Raw genomic sequence first — 27,298 nt, forward strand, 5'->3', positions numbered from 1 at the left:
TTTCTTGTTTATACATACAGAATTATTGTGCACATTTTATGTATTGTATGATTTCCTTCTACAAAGAAATTTTAATTCTGGACTACTAAAAAAAACCACAATTCTGTTACAATTTGATCGTTTTAATGAAAATGGCAAAGGGGAATTGAAAATAGAGAAAACTGAATGAAAAAAATGAAACCACTACATTTAAAACGTCAAATATTACGTTGATTACAAAAGGCACAAAAATGATATATGCTGCACAGGGTATTGAGTATAAGCAAAAATAACTTGAGTTGTGGTTTAACTAAACTGTAACATTACAAACAAAATACCAAAAATCCATAAAAGTATTGGGGAGGGGAAGGAGCGATGAGGAGAGTCATGAAAGTAATTTTTCTCTTTTTTTTTTTTTCTCCCTTCCCCCTCCCCCCCTCAGGGTGCTTTAACACTTTAAGACGAATGTTTCATCAGAAGCACTAATGGATGTTGGCATGCCTTGGATAAAGTGGTGACCGCTGGATCTCATTTGTTTCTGTTCACTGCAGAGAGCCAAAATTGACTCCATTTGGAGTTCAGAGAAAAAGCAGTACAGACCTATCAAGATGACTGATCCTATGATGGATTTTTTTGATGATGCCAATCTTTTTAGTGAGACCTTAGAAGGTTTGTCAGATGATGCCTTTGTTCAACCTGGACCTGTTTCACTTGTTGATGAATTGAATTTGGGTGCAGAATTTGAACCTTTGCACATAGACTCATTGAACCATGTGCAAGATGCTCAAAATCAACAAAAGATGAGTGAGTTTGATCAGCTGAATCAGTATGATTCACTGAAACTTCACTCAGTAAATCAGTCTTTTAATAGCTCAGCTGACAATGTCTTATCACCACACTCTCAATTCAATTGTTCACCAGTTCATCCGCAAAACCAGTCTAATGGGATGTTTCCAGATGTGGCTGATGGTAGTCCTATGTGGGGTCATCAAACTGCCACAACTGTTTCAAATCAAAATGGGTCCCCCTTTCACCAAGGACATTCTCAGTCTATGCAGCAAAACAAAAGCTTTGTAGCACACCATGACTTTGCCTTATTTCAGGCTAATGAACCGCAGCATCAGTGTGCCTCGCTACGGTCGCAACAAAGCAGAAACAACACAGGGCAAGATGCTCTGAGTCAGCCAAAAGACTTCATGGAAGTTAATGTATCTACTTCTCTCAGAGTCAGTGTTAACCACCCACCTCCAGTTTCTAATCCATCAACTTCACAGCAGCCTCTGTCTGTTCAACAGTTTTCTCAAACTGCAAGTGCTTCAATACATTTTTGTGGGAATCAAGAAGGAAATTTTGATGGACAGTCCCCAACTATTACTCCATGTTCTGTCAATAATAGCCAACAATTTTCATCTCCTTATTCTTACTCCAATAACCACATTTCTCCTACCAGCCTTCTTCAGTCTACAACAGCTCTTTCTACAAGCCAGCAGACACACTCTATCTCTGACTTCACTGGAAGCGATGCCTTTACATCTCAAACAGGGACCAAGCAAGAAACAACTGAGCACATGTTGAATCCTAATACACCTTTGAATTCAAATAGTTTTCAAATGTTGCATTCTGCACATCCTCAGGGCAACTTTAGTACTTCAAAACTCTCTCCTGTGAATATTAATTTTCCAACTTCTACTGGTTCTGCTTCTCAGATAAGCCATTTCACTGACCCTATTGAAAGCAACGGTTTTACATCTTTAGATGATAACTTACTTCATCAAGTTGAGACTCATAATGAACCATTTACAGGACTTGACCCGGATGACCTCCTTCAGGAAGACCTTCTGCCACAGTTTGATGATTCTGCATTTGTTCAGGATAGCACAAGCCATGTTTTAGAGCATGACCTAGAACACCATATAACCCCACAGCAAGTAACACAGTCATCTGATCTTGTTCGGGCACAGTCTCAAAGTCAGATCCATCCTTGGCATTCTTCAGTTTCTAATCAGCATCTGCCAGACAGAAGTCGTGTGACTTTACAAGGACAGGTATGTAGGGATTTGGGGAGCAGAAGTTTGAGCTGTTTGATTTGGTTGATGTGGTGAAATGAATAATAGTGACTGGTGCTTGTGCCAAAGCATGATAACTGAAGTTTCTGAGCTGTTATTATTTGGCCCTGAAGAAGTCTGAGTAACAGCTGGTTTAGGGGGAAAAAAAACCCCAAAAACCCAACCTGTTGATGCAGACCTTGCTTTCTCCTGTTGTTTTCTTACCATTGCAGAAAACAAGATTTAAATGACCTGAAATATTTATTCAGAGAACATGATGCTGGTCCTTCTGCTGCTTGTATTTCCTAAGTACAGCAGAGAAAATCGGTTGGTTTATGGTTTTGGTGCAAATATAATGGCTTATTGTCTTTTAAAGTACTTACAACAACATATTTTTAAGAGGTTTAATAAGGCTGGTGTGGCTGATTCCCTGCGAGAATTGCACTGGTTTTGTTGTTACTCGGTCCTTTGCTTGGTGTCTGTGCTCATGCTCATTGGCTAAAAACTTTGGTTTTGTTTTTGATGTGATTAGTAATAATAGGAAACATAAAAGGCTATGCCTATGTTTGATTTTGTTACTTTTGGCTAAACCAAAAAGCTCTGCAGTTGTTTTAGTGTGATGTGCACATCTACTGCAAGTATTAAAGCCCTCCGCATGGATGACAAGATAGTATAAAAATTATATTGTACTTTTTTTAATGGTATACAAGAGAAACTAACTTCACAGATGGCACTTTTCAGATTACCTGAGAGAAATAAAAATTGTGTGAGCATTGAAGAGTTCATAAAGACAATCCTTCAATCCTTCAGCCTGTTTCTTATGAGAGCTTGCTCACAACAAGTAATGTAGTGAATTTTCAAATAGTTTTAATTGAGATATTAAGTTCACTTTAATTGAGATATTAAGTCCACTTTTTTTTTAATGCTGACCATTATCATCATCTTGTCTTTTATAAGAAGTATGTAAGTGTCAATAAATTGAAATATAGACTGGTGCTTTTGGATTGCTTTTGTCTTTTATGAGAGTAGCTAAGCTTTAAAAATAAAAAAAAAATAGGGCAAGTAAAGTATTTTTTCACAACACTGTAACCAGCAAAATCATGTTTTTATTACAGCTACTAGAAACCTGAGCATATGTGAGATTCTTGCAGATCTTTCAGCTCAAAAAAAGCTCCTGAATCAAAAGAAAACATGTCTTGAATATAGACGAGACTTAATAACCAAAGGCACAAATAATTATTCTTTCAGCTTTTAAAATTTATCAATCTTTAAAGGTATTGCTGTGGTGTAGGAGACTAGTTTAGTAGTTTTCCTTGTTAATGTTTCAAGAGTGGTATCAGTGACTGCATTATGTGTAAGTTAATACCTTAATATTATCACAGCTTGGCTCTGCTTGGTAGCTTCCAGCCCAAATTTGATTTGACAGGAATGACTGAAATTTCTTCAATTAGACGGTTTGGCAGAAGGAACTGTAGCTTCTGTGTGATAAATGCACATACTCAGCTGCCATTGCTGGTTACCTAGGGTTTCCAAAATTGTGAGACTGTCTGTTGAAATCCATGTACATGTGAACAGTGAAAGTAGGTATTTTTTATTTTAAATTCCAGTAGGAATTTAGGTTGTATTTGGGAAAGGAGAGGGAATATAAATGTTTTCTAATTTTCAATCTGTGCATTTTGAAATAGAGGCAACTCTGACATCAAATACACACATGCAGGCAGCTCTAAAAAGGTTGTAGTAACTGTATTCCTTCTCTAAATTCTTGCTACCAATATTCTTTTTACCTGACGATATAGAATGGTATCTTACTGGAAAAATAAATTACTGGGAAGGAAAGGAACCTAATTACTGACTCTTGCTTCTGCATAGTTTGCAGAAGGACACAGGCCTATGAAAGAGGCAATGTAACACCTTCCCCCCTGCTCCCCTTAAATTTTATTTCATTAGTGTAGAGATAAGGGTTTAACACATTTAATCTTTGGTCTTGGTTCAGTAGATTGCTTCTCCATTACAATTTCTGCTTATGTTTATGGAGTGTGTAATTGTCAATTCCTACTACTGAAACTTTTTCCTGTAAAATTGTGGTGTGATGTTAATAGAACACGTATACAGCTGTGTATTTGAGATTAGCTTGATTAACTGAATGATGCAGTAGATACAATCTGTTTTTGATAAATGTTTATTATTTTCTAGGTCAGGGAGGTGGAAGAAGAGGGCATAGCCCAAGTAGCTGCTCTTGTCAGTTATCTGTAGCCTAAAGACACATGGTATAGTAGCTACTAGCAAAACGTGATCCTGCTTATTACTGTGTACAGTACTGCAGAGGGAGCAGCGCCCACGTTCCCTGCCAGCAAGCAGAGCAGCAGAGCCCAGAGTTGGGAACAGTAGCATTGAGGCTATTGGTCTCCCATGAGTCTACTTGGGGTGAAGGGTGAAGAGGAAGTGGATTCCAGGAAAACTGGGGGTGGCGAGAAATCCAGGGGTTAGTATCATTTGTGAGGAACATGTGGGATACAAGCCAGGCGGTGGAAAGTAGGTCTAATAAAACTTTCCAGTGCTGTGACTTTTCTGTAGTATACATCAGAACATTTTAAGGTTTACTTCAATCTCGCTGACATCAGTTTTAGCACTTTGTTTTGTAACTAGGAATAGAGGGAAAGTTCTGAGACCTGTGGAGAGTGTTTAAGGTTTGGGGGGTTTGGTTTGGGTTTTTGTCATGGTGTGAAAACAAAGCAACTTCATGGTATTTAAACTTTTTTTTTTTTTACATTTTTTCCCTGGAACTCTGAAATGAAACAGACGGAAAACAGTTAGTTATAAAACTGCTTGGTTTGGTTTTTATTATTTTGGGGTATGCAATAAATTGTATAAATTAGATTCTGACCTTGAGTTTATCTAATTGGACAGATGTTTAATGTCTGCTTCAGAAACTGGTTGTGAAGTGATAGCTGTCAAACTACTGTGAGGAATATATTGATGGGGGAGTGACAGAAGCAAATAATGTAGAAGCCTCTTCAGATCAGCATTGTGTTTAACATGAATAGTAATAGAAAAGGATGGCAATTACTGAAGTTAAGAGGTGTTTTGGATCTGTCTTTTGTCTTATTACAATTCGAAGAGGGGGTTTACTTCTAATTCCCACCTTATTCTTTGATCACTTTGTATAATTTGAAGTTCAAGATGAGTTTTTTCTGTTTGAGCTTTTTACAATTGTGTGTAGTTTAACCAGAGAGAAGAAAGGTGGGGTAAGGGATGGGGAGGGAATATTGGTCTTTCTGAAACTGGTTGTCTTTAGGCTAGGAGTTAGGTGGGAAGGGAAAATTTTGATAATTTTCATGTGTAATAGTTAAGGTGAAATGTTTATTGTTTAACAAGACAATGTTTCATACTGGCTTTTGTACATATTGAGGAAACAATTACTAGTGGATTTAATTATTTTCATCAGTTTTAGGTTGATAATGATTGAGTATTTTCCAGAAAGGAAAACTTTTTATTTTATGAAGTAGTTAATGAACTGTGGCTACTGGAATGGACCCAACATTGGGCAACCGAAGATCTTTAACTATAGTTATGCTGACGTTATTTAAAATTAAGAAAGAACATTAAATACTTGTTTCATTATTCGAAAGCAAGCATACTCATCACATTTTTACTTGTACAGCTATTCTTTTGATAGAAATTAATTTTTAAAATAATACAATCTGTTCAGGGTAATAATGCTGCAGAATTAAAAATAAGATAGAATGTCTTATGCTGCTATTATACTTTCTGTGCCTGCTGTAATTAGATTATAATTGTAAACAAATTGTGCCTCTTAATCTTACACCATGCATTTTTCATCAGTTTGAGAATGCACAGTAAAGTGGAGAAGTGCACTGAAGATTCATGTAGCCTCGGCTTTGACTAATATAACACTTCTGATCTTTTTAACTCTACTTAAAACTGTTTTGAGTTTCCTAAAGCTAAATATTTGCTTTTCATAAAGTTGAAAAAAGACAACAAAAATACAGGCTTCAGCACTCAGTTCTGCATGTTTAGAAGAAAAGGAGGTCAGAAAGATAATCTGAAGTGTAAACTGTCCTAAGAGAAGTTTTATATGTTATTTTGTAATAAGCATTTTAATCTCTTCTGGCTACATACATGAAAGCAGAATAATTGAGATTAAACTGGAAAATAATATTCCATTAATAATCAAAAGTGCTATAGGACAAGGTGGTAGTCTTAGTTCTTAAATCAGGTGAATCTTTTTCTCCCTTTTGTGACTTAAAGTTTGGCACCTATCTTGATAATTCAGTATATTTGTGAATTCCAGTGTCTCACACCTGACTTTTTTTGTAGAAACTGACTTGAAACACACAAGTGCTTTTATGCTTGTAAGCACCTTTCTGACCACTTGTTTTATAGCAACAGATGACACTGTATTTTTGGAGAGAATTTGTCTTGCCTTGTTGAAAGTTTAGCAAAGCAAGTCTGAACATTGTAGATGAGTGCTTGGTTGGTGTTGTACCCTGGGACATCTGTATGTATCAGAATGGCATAACCTCATATATGAGCATATCATCAGAGGTGGAACTAAGTTTCACCTGATCATAGTCCAGGCTCATGTGCTGCTGAGGTGCAAGCCCTGAATAGTCATGGGCCTTTCACCCCTGACTGCATTAGCAGATGCCTCCCTTCTATATCAACTCTAAATTTGTTGTAGACAAATCCCTTGGATTATTCCACTCGTAAACTTCTTACTCTGCCCTTGGTTGCTGTTCTACTTCTGTATGAGATCTTGCACTGTAAAGTTTTTATGAGAGAAATACATAGTAAGCAGTGATGTGTTTTCTCGGCAAGTTATGGGAGGTACAAGCCAATTACTTGATATATACAGTTATGGAAAATGTATAAAAGTCAAGGATATAGTATTTGTTAGAGTGTATTTCTTACATTCTGTATAGTTTAAGAGAGCCTGCAATGAGAAATATTTTCAAGTAATGAACTGATCACACCATATATAAAGTCTTTGTAGAAGAGACTGGCTATTTTGCATAGTAAGTTTATAGATTATGGCTCCTAAGTGTTGTTACCATACAAGATTGTAAAATTACGATGCTGTTGGATATATATAATTTGTGAAGCAGTGGATGACAGTTTTCAGTGGGACTGAGCATAATAAAATAGACGTCTCAAAGTTTCCCCTATTTTGCATCATCTGAAAACTGAAATCTAGACATCTGTTCCAGTAAGTATTTGTGTTTGGCGGGGCATTAAAAATCATATATTGTAATCTTGAAATGTAAAAAACCACACCCCCCCCCCCCCCAAAAAAACCCAAACCAAAAGAGACCTAAAACCTTGTTCTTTTTCCTAAAATGCTTAATAGTGCTAGTATAGCTCCCATTAGGCATATCCACTGTGTTTATATTGTTCTTGTTCTTTTAATTATGGCTAATTTTATGGGTAACATCATCATATTAACAAATGTGTATCTTTGTCTGAACTTTCCTTTTAACCATTTCTCGGAGTCATATGCTCTGGATTTAGTTCTCTGTGCTTAAAGAACAATTTTCACCTTCCTTGTAGGAGCTTAATAAATTCTTCACCACAGTGAGGCAGCAGAATTCAGTTGTCATCTCCCAGCACCTAATAGGTTTATCATGTATGTACAAGTAATGAAAGTAGTCCCTCCACTGACCTTCTTTGTACTGTATTTTGCAGCTTTTTTAGCTTTCTTTATATTATTTTCAGAAAGGCCTGCAGAAATAGGGGGGAGTGAAAGTGGCGAAGCTGTGTCAAATGCACAATGTTAATGAGAGGAGTAGGGCAGTGTCTCTGAGCTTGAGTAGTACAGTTCCTGGAATGATCTAAGTCTTTTCTTTAAACTATAGCTGTATATAATATGTTTTCATTACTAATCTATGGCTTTTTGCTAATGCTGTGTTCATCATTGAAGATAGCAATATTTTGATAGCTTTATTTATAGTTTATATGAAACATTTCCTTTTGCATGTATTTTATCTAAGTTTTATATAAGCATTTTATTTCTTTTTAAAATGACAAATTGCATAGTTTGGGGAAAGGAAGTACATGTCTGAGAGATTAGTTTGTAACACATTTACTGATGAGTATTTATAATAATTTTTAATTTCTCCTGTTTTCATTTGCCTTATTTTTCCTTTCAAAATACAGCTGTATAGTAAAGGAAAGACAAAAGTTGCTGGACTTTTAAGAATGGGGAACATGCACCAGTGTATCTGCTTTACTGTTTTAAAGGCTTTATGAGTTTCCTAGTATTTACCATTTCTGTTGGGTAGAGTTAAATTGTTTCATCATTCTTCTCTTTGTTTTCACTAATGCTTTGCTTAAGTCTCTCTCAACCTTTGTCACTTGTCAAATAATTAGGCTGCCCAATTCTTTGTGTGTGTTTCCTCTTTAAAACGAAGTACTTGCTGTTGTAATGATTGTTATAATTTAAGAATATAATCTTTCCTGAGATAATTGCACACTCATTAAATGACTGCAGTAATTGTCTTTAAAATGTGCCAAAACAGAAGCGTTTTTGTAAAAAGCACTTAACAGATGGCAAGCATAGGAAGGAAGCTTCTGACTAGGTCAACTTACAGGAGTAATCCTACAGATATCAAGGCGAGACAGGTTGACAAAAATAAGTAAAATAGATCTTATTTTTTAAATGATATTGCAGAATAACTGTGATTGAATAATCTAAATAATTATTTGCAAGCAGATGTCTTGTTAACACTGAAGAACTATAAAGCAATTCAGTAATGTGAGAATACTGATACAATTGTGGAAGCTTAGTGTCTGGAAGAAGTGGTACCTAATTACAGAGAAAACAGAAAACAAAACCCATCTTAAATTGTCTTCTAAAGACAGCAACCCATACTATAGAATGTTAAAGCTGTAGTCCAATATATGCCTAAACTATAAATAGTTTAAGAGGAAAAAATTATGGAAAAAAGCTCCTGTTCTTCCACTTTGTATTGTGTTAATGCAACCATTTGTGCTATGAACTGAACCGGGAAACTCATTCAGGTGCAGAGAAACTTCTTAGTTTTGTCAAGGGTGTTTTTCAGGAATACAAGTTCCTGATTCAGTTCTCCTCTTAGTTGCACAGAACTGTGTACCATAGAAACAGTGGTGGGGAGAGAGGAAGGAGTGGAAAGCATAATTGTCTGCAGCAGAGGTAAAATAATTGTATGTGCAACTGCAGCCTCAAATGCAGAGAGTGCAAATGGGCTTGTCGTGGGACTACCGACTGGCACTGGTAACCACTGATCTGCTTTGTCTAATGCTATTATCTAAAGTCTGAATTTTTTAATTGCTTCAAACATACCATTTCTTCAAAAAACTCCAGAACAGTGCTTCATCTTGAGACACTTTGTAGAAAATCACACTTTATAAAGTGCTAGTGAAGTATTATTACTGAAAGAGAAGCAGAACTTCTGAAGATGTTAACCAGTAGTATGGTTTTGAAGCCAAAGAATTTGAAGTACATTTGGAATTCATGTGGCTTTTGTGCAGATGTCTGTGTCCTTTGTGCACTCAGGTTTTACGGTTTCTTTTAGCTGTTATGCTAATTCTAAATAGAGATCAACTAATAATTTCCAGCACTTTGTCCACCTACAGCCTCCTACATCTGGAGAGGTATTGGGTTTTTTGTTCATTATCAGGTTAAAAAACTTGCACAAGTTCCTGGTTACGTGGATTTCCAAGATAGCGTCTGTCTTCAGGTGTTGAGTGGATTGAATTTGGGAACTTTTAAGGCTAATAAATACAAGCGAGTGGATTTCTAGCGTGATGAGACTGAGAATTCTTACGTTGATTTGAATAAGTTTGATAAATGAATCTGGGAATGTAGCTTTAGGCTAGAAGCAGTTGACAAGTCTTATATTTTTGAAGGCTGTGTAATTTATAGTAGAGATTGATTTTTCTTTCGTAAACGTGGCAGGTTTTCTTTTGGTGGTGTTATTTGGCCTGTGTTTGCACTTAGTTGTTTTTTTTGCTCCCTCAATGTCTTACTGTGAAGGCTAGTATTTTAATTTATGTCTTATGAAATTGTTCCCATCTTTCACATACCACCTGTTCAGGAGTTAATCTGTATTTGAAAGTAATTTCAAAGGTAGTAAGCATATTGTATATGTACACATAATGCTATTCGATAGCGTATTGAGTTGCAAACCAGAACTAGCTTCATGGATTGATAGGAAGGCCTTTTTTAAGAGATACTCACGACTTCACAATTTAGTTTTAGTATATATGTTGGAAAGAAAAGAGAAGTTGGCTTTAGTGTTAAAAAACACATTGCAAATATTTTGGTTCTGAGCATTTTGGTTTTTTCTTATAGTTTGAAACATTGTTTCAGAGAGTTCTGACCAATAGGTTTTTAAAATAATCTGAAGAGTAATCTTAATTGTTTCACTGTACCATCTTTTTTACTGAGTACCACAGATATCGAAGGAGAGTTCTTTAATAGTATTTTAAGCAAAATTACTAGAAAAACATAGCTGTTTTGCTTTTTGTGACTTGCAACATGCTATGGCTTACAGTCTTGTTTTTATACTTCAGAAGGATGAAAAATAGTGCTAGAAGATGCAGTACATCTGGGTTGTTTTTCTTTGCTAAATCTTTGTAGCAGCTGCTCATGAGGCACAGGTATGGCTCAGCTTGATGTGTAAATTTTGTTGTAGCAGGAACTTTGGTTCTTGCAAGTCTTAAGCAGCAACCAGCTGTTACAGAACACAAGTTGTCACAGGGACGGCAGGTAAACTAATTTAAGAAACATATGAATGACAAAGACACGTATCTTACTGTCTTTAAGTTTATTAAGAACAAATTTTAAAAGATCAGGTGAATTTATTTCGATGTGCCTGTGTCGTAGCTCCTATTTGTATCATCTTGTGGAGGATTCTTTGACCTGCAATCGTGTGGCATTATGAAATCCGATCAACTCCAGATACTACACAAGAGGCATGTTTAATGGTGCCAGCCCAGTGTGCTTTTTGGCTTAATATAGTTTAATTGCAAATGTGTATGGGCTTTGATTTCCGGAGATTTTCAGAAATGATGAACCAACCTTGATTGTTGGGGACAGAGGTATGAAGGTGCTCGTACTCCTGGCTGTGCTTAAGGATGTCCTTGGCAGTACACTGTGGCCTCTAACCAGGCTGTCATTCTGCTGTATGTTGATAGCAGTTTCTGTTGACTATAACTCCGTTAAAGATGATTAGAATTTCTCTTGTCTTGAGCTTTACACTGGGTCAAGTCCTGCCTCTTCTGCCAATAGCCAGACTCAGTTGAGATAAAAAATTACTGTTAATCTTATGTTTCTAGAGACCTGTCTTGCAACTTTTTCAGTTTCATCCCTACTAAAATTTCATGCTCTCTGCTGTTTTAGTTTGGGTTTTTTATGGTATTCCTGTGAAGTTCTTGGATGCCATGTTCTTTCTCTAGAAATTTTTTAGGAGACTTCTGGGAAAAAACAGTTTGGGTTTTATGCTTTTGGGTTTTTTCCTTTGCCTGAAATTGAATTGTGTTGGTCCTCAGTAGTATCCTTTGACTTGTGACCTCTATTTTCAAACCATTGCCTCTTTCTGATAAATTCCTTTTCTGTAGACATCTAGTTTTCCTCCTCATTTAGGGGGGAGGATTTTGTTGAGGAATATTTAACTGAGAAAACTAGATTCAACAGAAGTCGTTTCATTAGGTTTGCATATATGCTAAAGTACTTTTGTAGTGGAGATTGTGGCATAGAAAGCTGTTAAAGTAGTTCATTGAAGCTGAAACAAAAAATATGTAAGTTGGTTTGAATTGAAGTGGAAGAAGTATGCCCCCCTTTGATTTAAATTGAAATAAGCTGTGCAGTCAGTACTTTTATGTTTAATGATATTAGTGACTTCCTAGCTGTTGATGTTGAAGATAAATGACTTTTCCCAATTTCTGTCAAGATATTTTAATGTATGTTAAGTGCTGATTTTTTTTTCTCACTGAAATTACAAACATTGAAAACATTTTGGTTACTCTGTTAGGTATTGAGGAATGCTACAAAAAAAGCCATGTTCAAAGATTGAGTAAACTTTTAAACTTAACTGCTTCTAGTGAATGAAATTATTGTAAATAGAGATCTTACATGCTAGCCTTTCTGAATATGCAATGTTTTGATTTAAAGATTGTTCATGATGAGTATTTCCCTATTAATATGAAATCAAATCATACCTTTTTTTTCCACATTCACAATACTTCATTGTTCTGCCATGAACAAGCAGTGAAAATGCGTATGTTTTTAAAAAACAGAATAAAATACAAAGGAGGCTGCCAGTATTATCATAGAATCATTTCCTGGTACTGACCAAGACAACGATCAGTTGCAGCATGTTGTTCGAAGAGCCTTCATACTCTGAATAAGCTGGTTGACTTAACTTCTAAGTGAATTTTATTTTAACATTGCACTCAATGTTCTGCAAAATTTGAGTAGAATTTGGTAAACTATGCTGTTAAAACATGTTGTGGAAGAGAATCTGTCTCTGTTTTGTTTAATCTGTGGTTTCTCTGACCTAGCCTAGCTTTCCTTTCTGTAGGTAATTGCAAAAGTGAGGCATTGAGACAAAAGGTGGGCAGGTTCGTGCTAGTTCTGCATAGTTCTTGCCTACTTGCCCTTTGCTTTCATCACTTCAGTAGGTTAAGTGACTCCTTTAAGTAGTAGAAGAGTACAAAAAATAGACCATGGACGGTTCTGCAGTTTACAACCCTTCACAACTGTAATGTCTTCTGACTCTGGGACAAAAAACAAACGGAGAGGTTTCAAGGGGGGAGAGTGTAAGGAAACAGTGACAGTAGTAAAACTTCGTAAGGATGAGAGGGTTTTTGTTTTTAATTATAAAGATATTTTCTTACAAGGCCACTCCCATGAGAGGTGTTCCTTCTCCCATGTAGAAGGAACACTTTAACTGAAATTAAGTTTTGACAAGAACCAGCTATGGTTCAGGTCCTGTTGCTTTTTCTTGCTAAGTAAGCGATGTATGCCTTGCTGGTTTCTTAGTGTGCTTGGGATAGGCATGCTGAACCTGATGTTGGGTGTTTGGATTAAGGTGAATAAAAAGCTCCTTGTGTGTTGTTCTTTTTGGAGGTAGTTTGGGTGCGGTTTTGTCTCCTGGTCTCCCTCTCTGGTTGGTAATAAAAAACATGAGAAAATTAGTCTCTTGATGGCACACAAAAATGGTGGCTGTTTAGAACGTGGATGGGCAGGTAGCAACTTGGGAAAATGGAAAGCTCTTATTTCAGTTGAATTTGGAGGGGTTTTTTGTAATTTTGTTTTCTGATATGCACACTTTTGCAGCCAATTCTTTGTTGTGTTACATAAAAATCAGCTTTTTTTAAGGATTTTGTCATCTTGGATAAATCATAATTTCTGGCTAAAGGTAAACAAAAATTATTTGATTTCAGACTACTTGAAAACAGTAGCTAATACCTGAATGCTTTAGAAGTAATATGGAAATTTACTGAAGGCTGTAAGTCTGAACAGTGCCTATGTTATTTTAAATTGCTGGGTGTGTAGTGAAGAGGTTGGATAAAAGCTACCTGAACACATTAAACTTCATGCCCTAAAGTTTGTATGGCATGTATAGGTTACTCAAATGTTCTTTTTTCCTTTAAAAAAAAAAAAAGTCAAAATTTCAGCTGCTATTTACGATTTAAAGCTTTATGGAGCTTCTAAAATAAAACCTTTATTTGGAATCTTCTCTCTGTATCTACTGTGTTGAAAAGATCTTGATCTTTCCCAGTGAGCTCAAACCTGAGTTTACAGTAGCAGGTGAAAAAGCTGCATGCTTGCTTCTAGCAGTTTTAGGTTTCCCTGAGTGTGAAAGACTTTCTAGTAATGTAGAAAAAATGTAGCTTTTAAAATTTTAATTATTTAGATTGAGTTGGTCCACCTGTCTCTACCCCCTTTCCAATTTTTAATGTGAGATAATTTTATACGTGCAAATGATAGGTATGGTATGTTTTCAACTGCATATAGCTGTAATGGTTAAACACAATTCTGTCTTTAGTTTTCACAGTATTTGTTTCACAGTGTGCATTGCAGTTCATATTTATTTTGGTATCGGGTCATTGAGATAGGTATTATTAGTTTGCTATCTGGATGACAATAGCACTTGGACGCTTCGGGTCAGTATTGGCATTCTGTTGTATATACAGGTTGGGTATGCTGCTTTCATAACTGGTATGCTTTAAAGTTAGATTACTGAACTCCTAGTCTGCATCTGCTTGATATGGTTTTACTTGATAATATTTGTGTACTAAGCTGAAGTTAGCAACAGAGTTCCAGTGGATTAGTGTGAGTTTATTTGAGCTGTTATAAAAAAATGCGTATTTTACGAAAACAGCAATAAAATTTGCAGTGAAAAGTTCAATATATTCTCTGTGCAACATTTCTTTCTTTTGCCTTATTTTGTGGATGGAGTATATTTCATTTCAGGTATTTTTTCACCTTTTTTGTTACAGATTTGAATTTATAATTCTTAGCACTCTGATTACAGAATTCCAATATTCTGTATTTCCAATGTAAGCTTGGATTTTATTTGGCCCCTTGTTTTGCTTTTTGATCATGCTTGCAGTTTTGGAAAAGCATTAATGCTTAACTTCCTTTTGTGACTCATAAGGCCTTAAAGTAAGCTGCTCTATTATTATAGATCTTGTTCCTTTCCTGACAGGCAGTTTCTGAAAGAATCTTTCCCATTAGAGACTAACTTCCTTTGTGTTAGTAAAAGAGATTACATTTCAGAAGTTTACTTCGACCATCATACTGCAAGATCTGTTTCTGCATTTGAACCTGAGTGTGTGAATTGTCTTACTGACTTCAGACAACCAAACTTGTGAATTTGTCTGTCTTTCAGGATGGTAGCTTTAGAATAGCAAAAAAAAAAAAAAGTAATAGAAAGTAAGCAGTAGTTTCTGAAATAGATGGTTAGAAATAGAAACTATTACAACAGTCATATCTTTTTTGTTTGGTTTTTATTGTGCATAGAGAATTGAAACAGGCTTGAGTAGTCAGAATGGAAATACAGTAAGTGGAATCTTTTCAGGATATATTACCCTGAATTTTAAATTTCCTATATTAAACTTTTTGGAAGAAGGAAGAGTGATAAACTCTGCATTTGTGGGAATTCACAATTTCCTCAAAACTTCAAAATAAATACATTTTAATTTATACATGGAAAAGTTCCTTTTCAATCATAATTTAACCCCAGAGAATGATATTCTGCGTAGACAAATTAATACTTCAGCAGAGGAGTAACAGTTTAAATATTGTCATAAATGGACAAGTACACTCCACAGCATTTGCCTTTTTTAAAGTATTTATTATTTGCCTTTTTTAAAGTATTTATTATTTGCCTTTTTTAAAGTATTTATTATTTGCCTTTTTTAAAGTATTTATTATTTGCCTTTTTTAAAGTATTTATTATTTGCCTTTTTTAAAGTATTTATTATTTGCCTTTTTTAAAGTATTTATTCAGCTATTTCTTAATCTATATAATGTAATAATTTGCCATGAGAGTCCTGTCAGTAGGTGCACATTCGAGAGGCTCAGATGCACAGGTAGGAAGCGGGGAGGGGAGTTAGAAGGCGATGTTAGATGCTACTAAGCATGAATTTAAAACAAGAATAACAAATCAGGAGGTGTAAAAGACTGATCTTTTGTCAACTTAGTCAAGATGTCTTCTGAAGAAATATGGGTCCCTATACCATTTCCACAGTCCTTTGGTTTTGATGCATTTGAATGTCTTCGGGGAAGGGGGAAGAGCAGGTAGGTAACAGGAAGGCCGGTTTAGCATTGCTTTAGTAGGACTTTTGTTCAGGTTTTCTTTTGTCAGATGAGAATCTATATGGAAGTAGGGAGAAAAGAAAGAATGAGTAGATGATGCGGTGTCAATGGGTTGGTTTTTGCAGCTTGTGGTTACTATAATTGTAATGTTTTATGTGGATTCTCAGAGGTCCAAGAAGGATTGAGCTAATGTTTCGTTTCACTCAATAAGATACCTCTTCTCTACCCATCTGTCTGCTTCATGTAAGTTGTAGGGACCTCTCTGAGATTTCTGTTCTTCTAATTTGACTAAATTTGATCAATGGGTTTGAAATTACTAGGAGCTTGAGAGCATAAATGCACCAACTTGTATGGCATGGTTGTATAGCCTTGTTTTGGTTTTTGGGGGTTTGTTTTGTTTTGTTTTTTTTAAAGCAAGCTGCATAAAAATTGAACAGCTGTCACTTGTAGTTTAATGTGCATGTATAACTGTAACCTGAGAGCTGAAAAACAACCTAGCTGAATGTTTTAAAGTTAAATCTTTCATGTAAGTCTTTAGTCAAAGAATTACGATTATCAAAGACTGGCTTCATAATAAGGGACAGAAGTGTTCTTTGCTTTATGAGGGACAACTGTTCTGTCACTTGGGGGGGGGGGGGGCTGGGGCATTTAGTGTATCTTACTGGTTTGTTTTTGATTAAGCTACTTGGGAAAGAGGCCAGTCAGGTGAATGTGTTTCCTTGGGACAGCCAGTGAGGTTTGATGAAGTTGTAGTGAACAAACTTAGATCCATGTCATGTTATACCTAAGTAGGTTAATCTTGAATATGATAACTACATGAAGATGTCTTATCTGTCCAATGATGTAGCATGTAATTGGGGGGAAAAATGGGCTACTACTTTGCACTGCTATTTTAAATTTCAAAATGTGTGGCATTTTGTAGACTGGCATGGGTTTTAGTTGGCGTAGGGATGGTTTAGATTGAGGAGCCTTAGGAAAAAGTCCACTGGTGTCTGCGGAACTCTTTTTGCTACTTTACCATTCAGAGCTCTGTAGACAGCTGAAGAGCAATGATGGGGTTCACAATACTGATGCTGGCATTTGTCTGCCCTCTTTATTCATACTGCTGCTACATCTGCTTTTTAAAATTTTTTTAAAAATTCAGCAGATAGTAGCAGGAGGACTAGAAAATCTTGTCCGCAGTAAGCTTATACTTGGCACATTTTGTTGCTATGCGTTATATTTTCAAGATACCTGATGTTTGCAAACTGGAAAGATTGAATACTGACTCATTCTGTTATAGAATAATTAAATTTTTAGGTGTATATGAATTTTTTGGTGGTGCTTGTTCTTGCAGTTTTATAATAAATATTTGGATATTGTTTCTCTTTTTTCCAAAGCCTCAAAAAATAACCATAGGGAAATGTCTGAAAAAGTGCCTTACCTTGGGGAGAGGGAGAGCAAACCTCAAACTTACTCCAGCCAAAAGTCATTTAGCGATTTCCTGTTTGCTTCCATTTTGTGATGTGGGGTTTTTTCCCCTCTATCAATCTTAAAGTTAGGAAATAAAGTATCTTCTTACTGTATTGGGTTTTTTGAAGAGAGAACAGGAGTTTAATAAAAGTTTTCTTCCTTTTTGAAATCAGAGAGGCATTCAAAAATGACGAATTTCAGTACTTTGATCTAAAGAAAAGTTCAGATCTCTAAGTATAGTAAAAAGTATTTTAAGCATCTCTCACTGCACTTTATATTTACATTTAATATCTGTTCAGGGAGCTCCCCTACTTTGGGTTTCAAATATAATGCAAAAATAAACTGAATTTAATCTTGTGAGGGAATGCAAGGTTTCCTACAGAAAAGAACAAAGTTAACAGCTTATTCTGATTTTTTCCAATACTGTTACTCAGCAGGTTCTTGAAGCACCACTTACCGGTGTGAGAGATTAGTTTAACTGACATTTGTTCAGTCATGAAAGACTAGAAATTAACCGAAACTGCACTAATGTTGTTTTTTTTCTGGAGTATAAAAGGTCATTAAAAAAAGTTGGGGAGAGCTGTTCTCTTTTGCTCCTTTGCAGCATTCCACTTCCTACAGATATAGAAGCTATATGGCTTTACCTGTTAAATGAAAGTTTTCCTAGTGTAAAAACAGGGGTGTGTTCCAGAAGCAGCTAACTCTTAACTGTACCTTCTAAGAATGTCTTTGATGTGAGATTTCAGTGGATCAATATATTTGTAGGGTTTTATCTGGGGGTTTTGAACTCTAATGACTAGTCCTTAAATCAGAAAGTTCTGTGTGATTTTCTTGCCCATAAGTGTTTGGCAAAGTATCTTACAGATTTATTTCCAGATGCTCGCACAGGACTTGTTTCTAACAGTGAACTGAAACCTGACTTTCCTTTTATAGAGCATTGAGTTAAGTCAGTTCTGGTTTTTAAGGAGTCAAATAATTGTGAAAATTGTAAGGTAAGATCGGTCAAGAGTGCAAGAAGGAAACAGAGTACTGGAACTTTTTTACTAAAACATTTTGACCCTTAGGATGGGTATTAAAGGCTTTAGAAAATCTGTAGAGGTATGGCATGACTCTGAAGTTGGTCTGAGCCTAGTAATTCAACTCTATTGTGCATCCACAATGCCAGTTGACATGAATATGATAATTGCTTTTTTTTCATATATCAGAGCCCACAGTTTTCTCGTGTTAAATATAGTGGCACTTCTAGTGGAGACTCACCCCATGGGTGGAACAAAAGATAGGCACTGCATCAGGCTTAGATCAGTCCAAGTACTACTCAGCGTTACTAGTTCAGCATGTGAAAAACAGCACCTGAGAAATTTTGCTGAGGCAGTGGGTTTTGTTGGTACTGTATGCCATTTTCCAAATACCTGCGTTCACCATTACAGACTCAAACCAAAGAGAAGTGGGTACATGATGGGCACAGAACACCGAGCCACTGAAAACTGACATGTATCCAATGCAGTAGCTTGGCAGACAAGCAGGATGAAGTTTTCAATTTCTTTCATTTGCTGGCAATTTAATATGCTCCATTTCATAGTACCTCCTTTAAGAATTACAGTGAAAGTTGCACACAGTTTTTATACCACTACTAAATATTCAGAAAACCAATCTAACTGTGTTTGGCACTGAGGCCAAAAAAACTGTCTTCAAACAAAATCTTCCAAATGGAAGCTTATGTGTGCTGTAGACTTATTCTGTAATATCCAATGCTGCCTTTGCAGCATGCCCAGGTTAGCAGCATCTGGTTACATTGGACAGTGGCTTGCTTTTTCTTCAACGAATGATATGGCAAGTCAGAGGCTTACTGGTTAAGAAGCTGCTACTAATCACAGCTATGGTATCTTAGCTATAGAAGTGGTGAAACATGATCAGTGATATTACTGGGTTCTGTACTATTTAGACGAGGAACGATACCCTACGTAGAGAGTGTGACATGCAAAGCAGGTGCGTGTTTCGTCTTAGAAACATGACTAGTTTAAGGTTGCTGACCTTTACATTAATGTTTTCATTTTTGCTTAAATCTAAACTTTGGTCATAATCTTGGTGTTAAATGCCTTGTTGAGGTATTAACGTTCTGAAGTGACTTGTGCAGATAAAAACCATTGCCTGGCCACATAGCTGTAGTTGCTAGACATTCATTTATCAAAATTACGGATAACAAATATGGAAGATGGAAAAGGTAAAACTCCCCTCCTGCCCCATATCTTTTTCCTTTTTTTAAATCTTTCTGTAACACATCTATTTTAATTTGGGTTAGGTTTCACAAATGTATGTCTTGAGATTCTGTATCCCTTAAACACCGAGACATTCATTAGCAATAATAAGCAAGAAAAAGAAGGAAGAGTATTACTAGAAAGAACCACAATTTGGAATGGTTCATTGACTGGCTTAGTTCCATATATGCACCAAAGAGAATGGAAAAAATGATAGAACCCCATGGATCTTCATTTGCCAGTGCTCTTGGCTTTGTAGAGCAATCCCAGCAGATGGTGTGGAGCAACTGTTTAACAAGAAAATAAAAAGCACTTCTGAAGGAACTCTGAAGCAGGGGAAAAGGGCACTTTTCTGGAGAAAAGGAACCCTGTTGCATGTTTAGGTGATATTCCCATCAGTTGTGCAGAAGTAGCTCAATTAACCATGGAAATCTTTATGATCTAACGAAAACCGCTTCTTTTGTTGGGATTGCTATTCAGCAAAGGAGATTGCTTTCTGCATGCACGTGGGGTGACGCACATATTGTAAGGAATCTTCTACAGACTGACTTTGTCAAGGGTGTGAGCGCGTATCTTTTTTTTTTTTAATAGAGATACTTTTTGATTATAAACCCACCATTAAAAAAAATCACTAGAAGAGTTATTCATGCAGACTGTTCTGGCGGAAAAAAGTTCAGAGTGCTAGAATGGAATTCAGAAGTCACTGCGTTGAGCTCATGCTTTTTTTCTTTTTTTTTTTCCCAAATTTGCATTCCTAAATACAATTTTATAACTCAAATGATGAATGGATATTCTTTTAAGATTTTTCACTGTAGCAGCTTAAAAGCAATTGCAGTTTTCAAATTTTGATGTGATTATAATGTGAAAAAGTGAGAAGCTAATTTGGACAAAAAACGCAAACTATTGATTATCCTTAGTTATGTGATTAATTTATTGGTATTATGGTTGTGATTTTGATACTGTTTTGGTGACTTGACATGAACAAAGGGATTCCTTATTTAGTAATAAACTTGGACAAAGATGATGTGGTAATGCATGAAGATCAGGTTTCCAGGTGGCTAATTTTAGCTGCTTTCAGTGCAGTTGATGTCAAGGTCATCTTGATTTTCCTAAGGACCTGGTAGACTAGCAAGGACTTGTTAAGCTTTCAAGGCATATGGTACTTAGCATGCATCTTTTTGCAGGCGTGTGCTACTACCAGTAGAAGTAAAAGAATCATTGAAGGCATTGCAAATGTAAACCTTAGCTTTCTATTGTTAGACTAGTTAGGGTCATAATTTAGTTCTTAGTAGTAGCTAGAGTTTGGGTGAGTAGATCCACAAGTGAAAATCATTATTTTAAAAAAGTGCTTTTTATTATTAAATCATGAATGTGTTACTCATTAAAATTGCAGGGAAAGGCATTACCAGTCCTTAGATTATATCAAGAATGGATGGAACCCAGGAGAGATGGTTAATCTTAAAGATTCTGTGCACACACAGAATTGAAAGTAATACTCCTCTATCATGAATGGCCATACCTACTCTAAGAAAGGTGTTCTTACAGTAGAAGCAATGTTTTACTTACGGAACAGATAAGGCAGGATTTGGGAGTTTTTTCTAGGAGACAGAAGTTTTTTCTGTATTAAACTTACCTTCCTCTTGGGGCTTCCTTTGTAGTGACATGCAGAGGAAGTGAAGACAATTTGTTGTGGAGCAAATTAAAATGGGGTTAGGCCTTCAAGGGGAAAAAAAAAAGTGTCTCCAAGTGTTGAGGGCAGTGATATGTCTTTGCTGTGGTAAGTACTGTTACACCAGTGAAGGTCTTCAAATGCATGTCCTACGCAGCCCACAACAAAACATGGGAGAAATGTCTATGAAAAGCCTACTGAGCAGAGTACTGCTGTAGTAAGTAGCTATTGGGAAGACTGTTGTCATGAGTCTGTCTCTTGATATTGTCTGGTAACTTACTTGCTTTTACATTAGTTTGATTAAGATACCATTCAGACGTGTGTAGTGTACCTTCTACTCCTGCAAGACAGCATGTCAAATTCTTTTGAATACTGCTGAGAAGATGCTCCCCTAGCTTCTGTGAATCTGGGCATATGTGGGGAAGTCTATAGCTGTTGTCTTATCTGTTCCACCTTTAGTATTTCTTAGGGCTAGCTCTTCCGTGTGAACAGCAGTGTGGCCTATACCTGCTGCTGTTAATGGCTTTTGCAGGCAGCAGCAGTAGCATGAATTTGACATGATTCCTGCCAATTTCCCTGCTGCCCACAGGATTGCTGGGAGCAGCAGGGAACTGACAGGAGGCTTGTTCATTGCACTCGGCTGCTGCTTGGCAAAGCTATTAGCAGCAGCAGATACCCTGGAGCTCTCTCTGAGCATACTCAATACAACATTGCATTGGTTTACATTCAGTTATATTTGGATGATTATCTTTGTAACCATGTAAAGTAAAAACATAGCTTTCCAAATAAAATCTTCAGGTTTTAACTATGTGGCTGCCTCAGGGTTTTCCTTTCCACCTTCTGCTATACGTTTGTCGTTTAGGAGTTTCTTTCTTAATGCTGATAGATGGAATAGGTTTGTAAGCTGTTGGTGAAAGGATATACTCCTTTAGGATGCTTGATCTGCATCCCTGCTTAGTGGGGAGTGGTGGTGGTATTTTTGGCTTGGCAAAAGGCTTTGTCCTTTTTGTTACTGGTGTTGTGTAGCTTTAGAAATTGTTTTCAGTGTGCATGATGATTTATAACGGTTTAATTATTTTATAGCCTATATTATCAGAATAAAAGACCTCTGCTGAATTAGATGATTTTTGTTGCTTTGGTTGCGAAGTACATGCAGATACTGTCCTCTCTAGTGCAAGCGTGTTTCTGGTTCTTCTCATCTCAAGACACTTGTGTTGCTTCCCGTTTTGGTTTTTGCGACAATGGTGACTTCCTTGATGAAGGTTTCATTACAGCTTTATTTAGCTTAGAATGGCTGGCTGGTGCCTTCCTGCATCTTCATGAATGTCATTTCCATATGGTTAGAAATGTCATAGCAAAATTAAAAAAATATGTTCTCGCTTTTCTAACAAGTAGCTTACTGTTTGTGCAGTGCAGGAGACAGAAGCAGTAGTGTAGAGTAAGCAGCAGAGCGTCAGCCTGAGGAATCAAAACACAGAGTAGCCTCGTCCAGCATACTCAGAATTCTACAGTAAAGAAGTAGTGAAAGCTGTTGAGGAATAACTTTGGGAGGCAGCTTTGAGCTCTGAGGAAATGTAGCATAAGAAACTTCATTTTAAAGGAATAAAATATCTAGGAAGATGATTGCAAAAGAATTATGAAGAAGCCACCATTTCTATATTGCCCACTTAATTATTAGGCATTTTTTGTTTGTTTGTTTCTGGCCCAGGAATGTTTAAGAATGTACCAGTTGCTTTTAAAAATCTTCTGACTGTACTGGCTTTAGTAGCGTTAGAGCTGAAATTATACCAAGAGTACATTAGGAATGTTTTTCTGTTTAGCTGATCTCAAAATGCAAAATAGTATGTTATTTAGCATTTCACGAAGTTATGAAATAATAATCCTTAAAAGATAAATCACTGCAACTTGTTATAGATGCCGCAACTGTAATGTAGAAGCATCTTGGCTAGAGTTCTCAAAAGTAAAATTAAAATTTAATATTTGTCCTTGTGATTAAGCTGCATATTTCGAGAAATATCTTTGAATGTAAGTGGTGGTGTTAAGAAAAGAATCAATTTAATGTATTGGAACCACTGGTGTTTTCAATGGACAATGAACTTCATTTTGAAATTAATCCTAAATGGAAGTGAAATTCTGATAAGGCGTAAGGCCTAATCTTAACAATCTCAAAACCCTTGGAATATTTTAAATTTTCCATGGAAAAAACCATATGTATCACAAAATAGAAGTATAAATATATATTGAGCAGAACAAATGAAATCTCGATCTTTTTTTATTCTTCTTTAATGGGCTTCTGAGACCACAGGGTATTACTAGGACGGAGCTATGTTGTCACAAGCTGCTTGGGTTTTTTAATAACCTTTCAAAAAACCCGACCATATCTCCTTTTTGGTTTTATTTGATATGTTGACAATACGTGTTTAAAAACTTGTCTGATCTTTTAAAATAGCACTTTAAACCCACCGCGGGACGAAGAGGAGTTTACCATACAGCCGTGTCCCAAGTCATCGAGGAGGTCGCTGCCGCAGAGCATCCCCCGGTCTGGGCGGGGGGCGGAGGGGTAAAATCGAGTTAAGGTGTTCTTCCATTTTCTGGAGGAAGCAGGGAAGTCTGTAGCTGCTGGCTCACAGTAATGAGTTCGGGGGGGGGGGACCAAACCCAAACCAAAACAGTATCTCGGAGAGCAAAATGCGTTTGAGGCCGCAAACTCAGATTTCAGTTCCTGTCCCCCCGTGCCGTCCCCCGGCCCCGTTTCGCTGAGAGAAGTGGAACCGCGGAGTCGCAGTGGGCTCTTAAGACAGAGGAAAACGCCCCGTTCCCACGGTTCTCCCTCGAAGCGACAAACCCTTGGCGGCAGTACCGGGGGCGGGCGGGGCGGTGAGGGTTAATGCCCGTACCACATGTGGGGAAGAGCAGCCCGTTGGGGGTTAAACTGCAGAGCCTAATGGAATAATAACGGGTAGCACCATCTGCTGGCCTACTTCCGCAGAAGGAGTCAGTATTTTTAACGACATCTCTAATATTCATGCTGATGCATTTTGATGCTTTGTGCATTCGTTTCTTTCTGTGCTTTGTTGGAATCTGGCTGGCTGCTTCCAGCTGTTGCCGAAAGCCCGCTCTGGAGGGGAGGCAGGCAGCCCTCGCCGTACCTGAGCCCCAGGACCAGCGGATGGGTACTTGCCGAGGGGGGAATATGGTGATAAATCACAACGCGTGTTTGTGGAGGGTTGTGCATATCTTGGCTGCGGCTCGCTAAATAGGCCATTTAGCAATCTTCTTTCAATGCTTTTCTCTTGAGCACTGCCTGGGGTGCTGAAAAAGCGGAGGGCAAGCCTTTGTCTGACGCCAAAAATGTCTTCAGTGAAGAGGCCAAGAGGAAGGGTAAGTGAAAGCCTGAATGAGTGGGAGGAGGAGGGGTTCTTTGGGCTAAAAGGCTAATGGGATTGAATAACCTTCCTTATTACTGGCTGCTGCTGCGGGAGCCGTGCTGCATCGCCATCTTGAGCTTGTTGCTGTTTTCTCGGGTCTTGGCTATTTGTTATAGCCTGTAGGCCTTAAGGTGGCATTTTGGAGAGCGATCCCCAACCCTGCCTCCTTCCCGGTGCTGCAGCGCTGCTGTTCAGCCTCGGCTGAGGCACGTATTGAAAACGTATCCAGTGAAGTGCACTGGATTTGGCCAGAAAATGTGTTCGGAAATTCCTGGTGGCTTTTCTTCATGCTGTAGGCAGAGGCGCATTTACGGGTGAGAACGTAACGTAACTGTTATCTGCTGGGTTTTTTGTCTGTTTGAATAGGAAATTCTTTCCATTCCTCAAAGGGGAAGGGGGGAGGGGAGGAAAGCAACAACATGTCTTCTAGCCTGTTTAAGGAGAGGCTGATAACCGGAATATTGCATTCGTAGCGTAAACGGTTCTGCGTCGATGAAATGGTGATTAAAAACCTGAAAATAAAAGCAAGTTACGTTTTCTAACTCAGGCACTGACCTTCTGTTGATCTCGATAAATACTGCTGTCTGATCTTTTTATGAATATAAAGCTGTTTAATTTTAGTCTTGGGTTTATCCTTTGTTTGTTTTTTAATCTTGATTTTGTTCGAGCATCTGTTCTGTTTAGCACGGAGTTAGCCTTGTAGATCTTTCGTCTGCTTTAAGGTAACTGTGGTCCTGGTATCTTACCAAAGGCAAAATACTGATGCTGTTACTTTCGGGAGTTCTGTGCTTTTTCAGATTTTATGAGAAGAACATTCGTTGGAGGTGTGTGTCAAATGCATGGAAATGCTGGAAAGGTTAAGGATTGGTGTCTCTAACTACAGAGGTGGAAAGAAGGCTGAGAGAATTTTAGCAAGACAATTTTTTACTGATTTGCAGTATGTGGATTGGTTGTTTAAAACCCACAATTGATGTAGTTGTTCTGAAACCCACGCCATTCTGTGGTATAAACAGAATTCCTTCTTTTTTTTTTTTTTGTCTGTATGAGCCCCTGACAGCTTAATGTTTTTTTTAAATGCATCTCCAGATAAAAACATTTGCACTTCTTCTTTCCTGAAACGTTTATATTCTTAAAATAAGGTGATTTTATTTACTTTTTGTTTCTTGCTACAGCCTCCTTCCTCGAAGAAGACTGATGGTTCAGGATCATATACTAAGTTGCAGAATACCCAGGTGAGGGCAATGTCTGAGAAGAAGCAGAAGAAAAAAGCAGACTCGGAAAGTAAACAAGAGAAGGCAAATCGCATAATATCTGAAGCGATTGCAAAAGCAAAAGAGAGAGGAGAGAGAAACATTCCACGAGTAATGAGTCCTGAAAACTTCCCCAGTGTTTCAGCTGAAGGAAAAGAGGAAAAGAAAGGTAGAAAAGTTAAATCCAAACCAAAGGACAAGGAGAGCAAAAAACCGAAAACTGGTTCCTCATCCAAAATTAAAGAGAAAGCAAAAATTGGGTAAGTAGATTAAAATGCCATCTTACTTCTTCTCGGACTGTAAATCCTTGATTAAAACAAATACTGCTTACTGATAATAAAATGTTTTCCTCCATTGCCTACACGAAATTCTTCCCGATTAAGTCCATGTGTGGACTCTCTCATTCAGGAAAAAGAATGCTCTGTTTTCTCTTTAGATAAAATCATTTCACAACTGTCCTTTTGAAAGGAATTATCTTAAATTCATATCCTAAAATATTCTGTATTTACTTTGAAGCTTAGACAAGACCAAAATATCTTTCATCTAGTGTTGTAATCAGTTCCAACTCCAAATTAAGTTTATCTGATACTATAAATGCTGTCTTTATCAATTTTGGCATGTATCTTTAATACAGTGTGCATGATAAACTGTATAGAGAGAAACTGGAAGCTTAATGAACTTGTTAGCAAGTGAATATTCTTACAGATACAGTATGTATCAAAAGTGAAGTGCATGTTTGGAAAATTTGTATTCTAAGCACTTTGTAGTCTTCAGTCATACCAATTCAGTCTGCCCTCTTAAAAATTTTGCAGACTCAGCTGGGTCAAGCTGGGTGGATACCTTGGGGTAAGGAGTTTTCAAAAGGCATTAGATGTTAGAACTCTCTAAGGGATTCAGTAGGTGGCACGTCTTCTGACTCTAGAGCTAACCTAGTTCTGTATATTTTTAAAGGAAAGTGTGTAATTTCCAATGGTAAGTATGTCAGTCGGGACTTAGCTACAGTCTGACTTTTATTTTTTAAATCCATGCTCTTTTTGCGGTAACAGAAATATTAACTGGCATATCTCTCCAAATTAAAATGTCTCATATACATATGTATATTCTCATTTATATGGAGCAGAAGTGAATGTTCTTTTAATCAGCCCGTTTGTTTGCATTTTCTTTTTTTTTTTTTTTCTAGAGATCAGTGCTTTTCTTACATGTTCAGAGTAAACCTCTTCCTTGAGAAGCTATCCTATAGTATAAAGGTTACTGCTCTAAACTCAACTTGATTCTTAACGTGAACTTTCATGGTCTTTAATTTCTTTCTCTTCTGGTTATGGGTTGGCATGTGAATACTGCTCATAATATTCCGTAGTGCACTGTACAGTGCTTCCTTTTCTTCTTTTCTCCATC

The 27,298-nt window shown here is 37.0% G+C and overlaps 1 protein-coding gene across 8 annotated transcripts in view; it reads left to right on the forward strand.

Annotated features, from left to right (window-relative positions):
- CHD9 (chromodomain helicase DNA binding protein 9) overlaps positions 1–27,298 on the forward strand; it is a 101,948-nt gene that overhangs the window by 18,007 nt on the left and 56,643 nt on the right. For 6 of the 8 annotated variants that reach the window (XM_069793658.1, XM_069793654.1, XM_069793660.1 and 3 more), the window contains 2 exons: positions 422–2,024; positions 25,826–26,163. In XM_069793658.1, coding sequence (XP_069649759.1) covers positions 588–2,024; positions 25,826–26,163 — 1,775 coding nt within the window. In that variant the 5' untranslated portion in view covers positions 422–587. Of the gene's footprint in view, positions 1–421; positions 2,025–24,006; positions 24,607–24,645; positions 24,968–25,825; positions 26,164–27,298 lie in introns of those variants that run through there. The other 2 variants (XM_069793661.1, XM_069793662.1) reach the window with 2 other exon arrangements.

The sequence above is a fragment of the Haliaeetus albicilla genome, chromosome 10 (genome assembly GCF_947461875.1).
Source record: "Haliaeetus albicilla chromosome 10, bHalAlb1.1, whole genome shotgun sequence".
NCBI lineage: Eukaryota > Metazoa > Chordata > Aves > Accipitriformes > Accipitridae > Haliaeetus > Haliaeetus albicilla.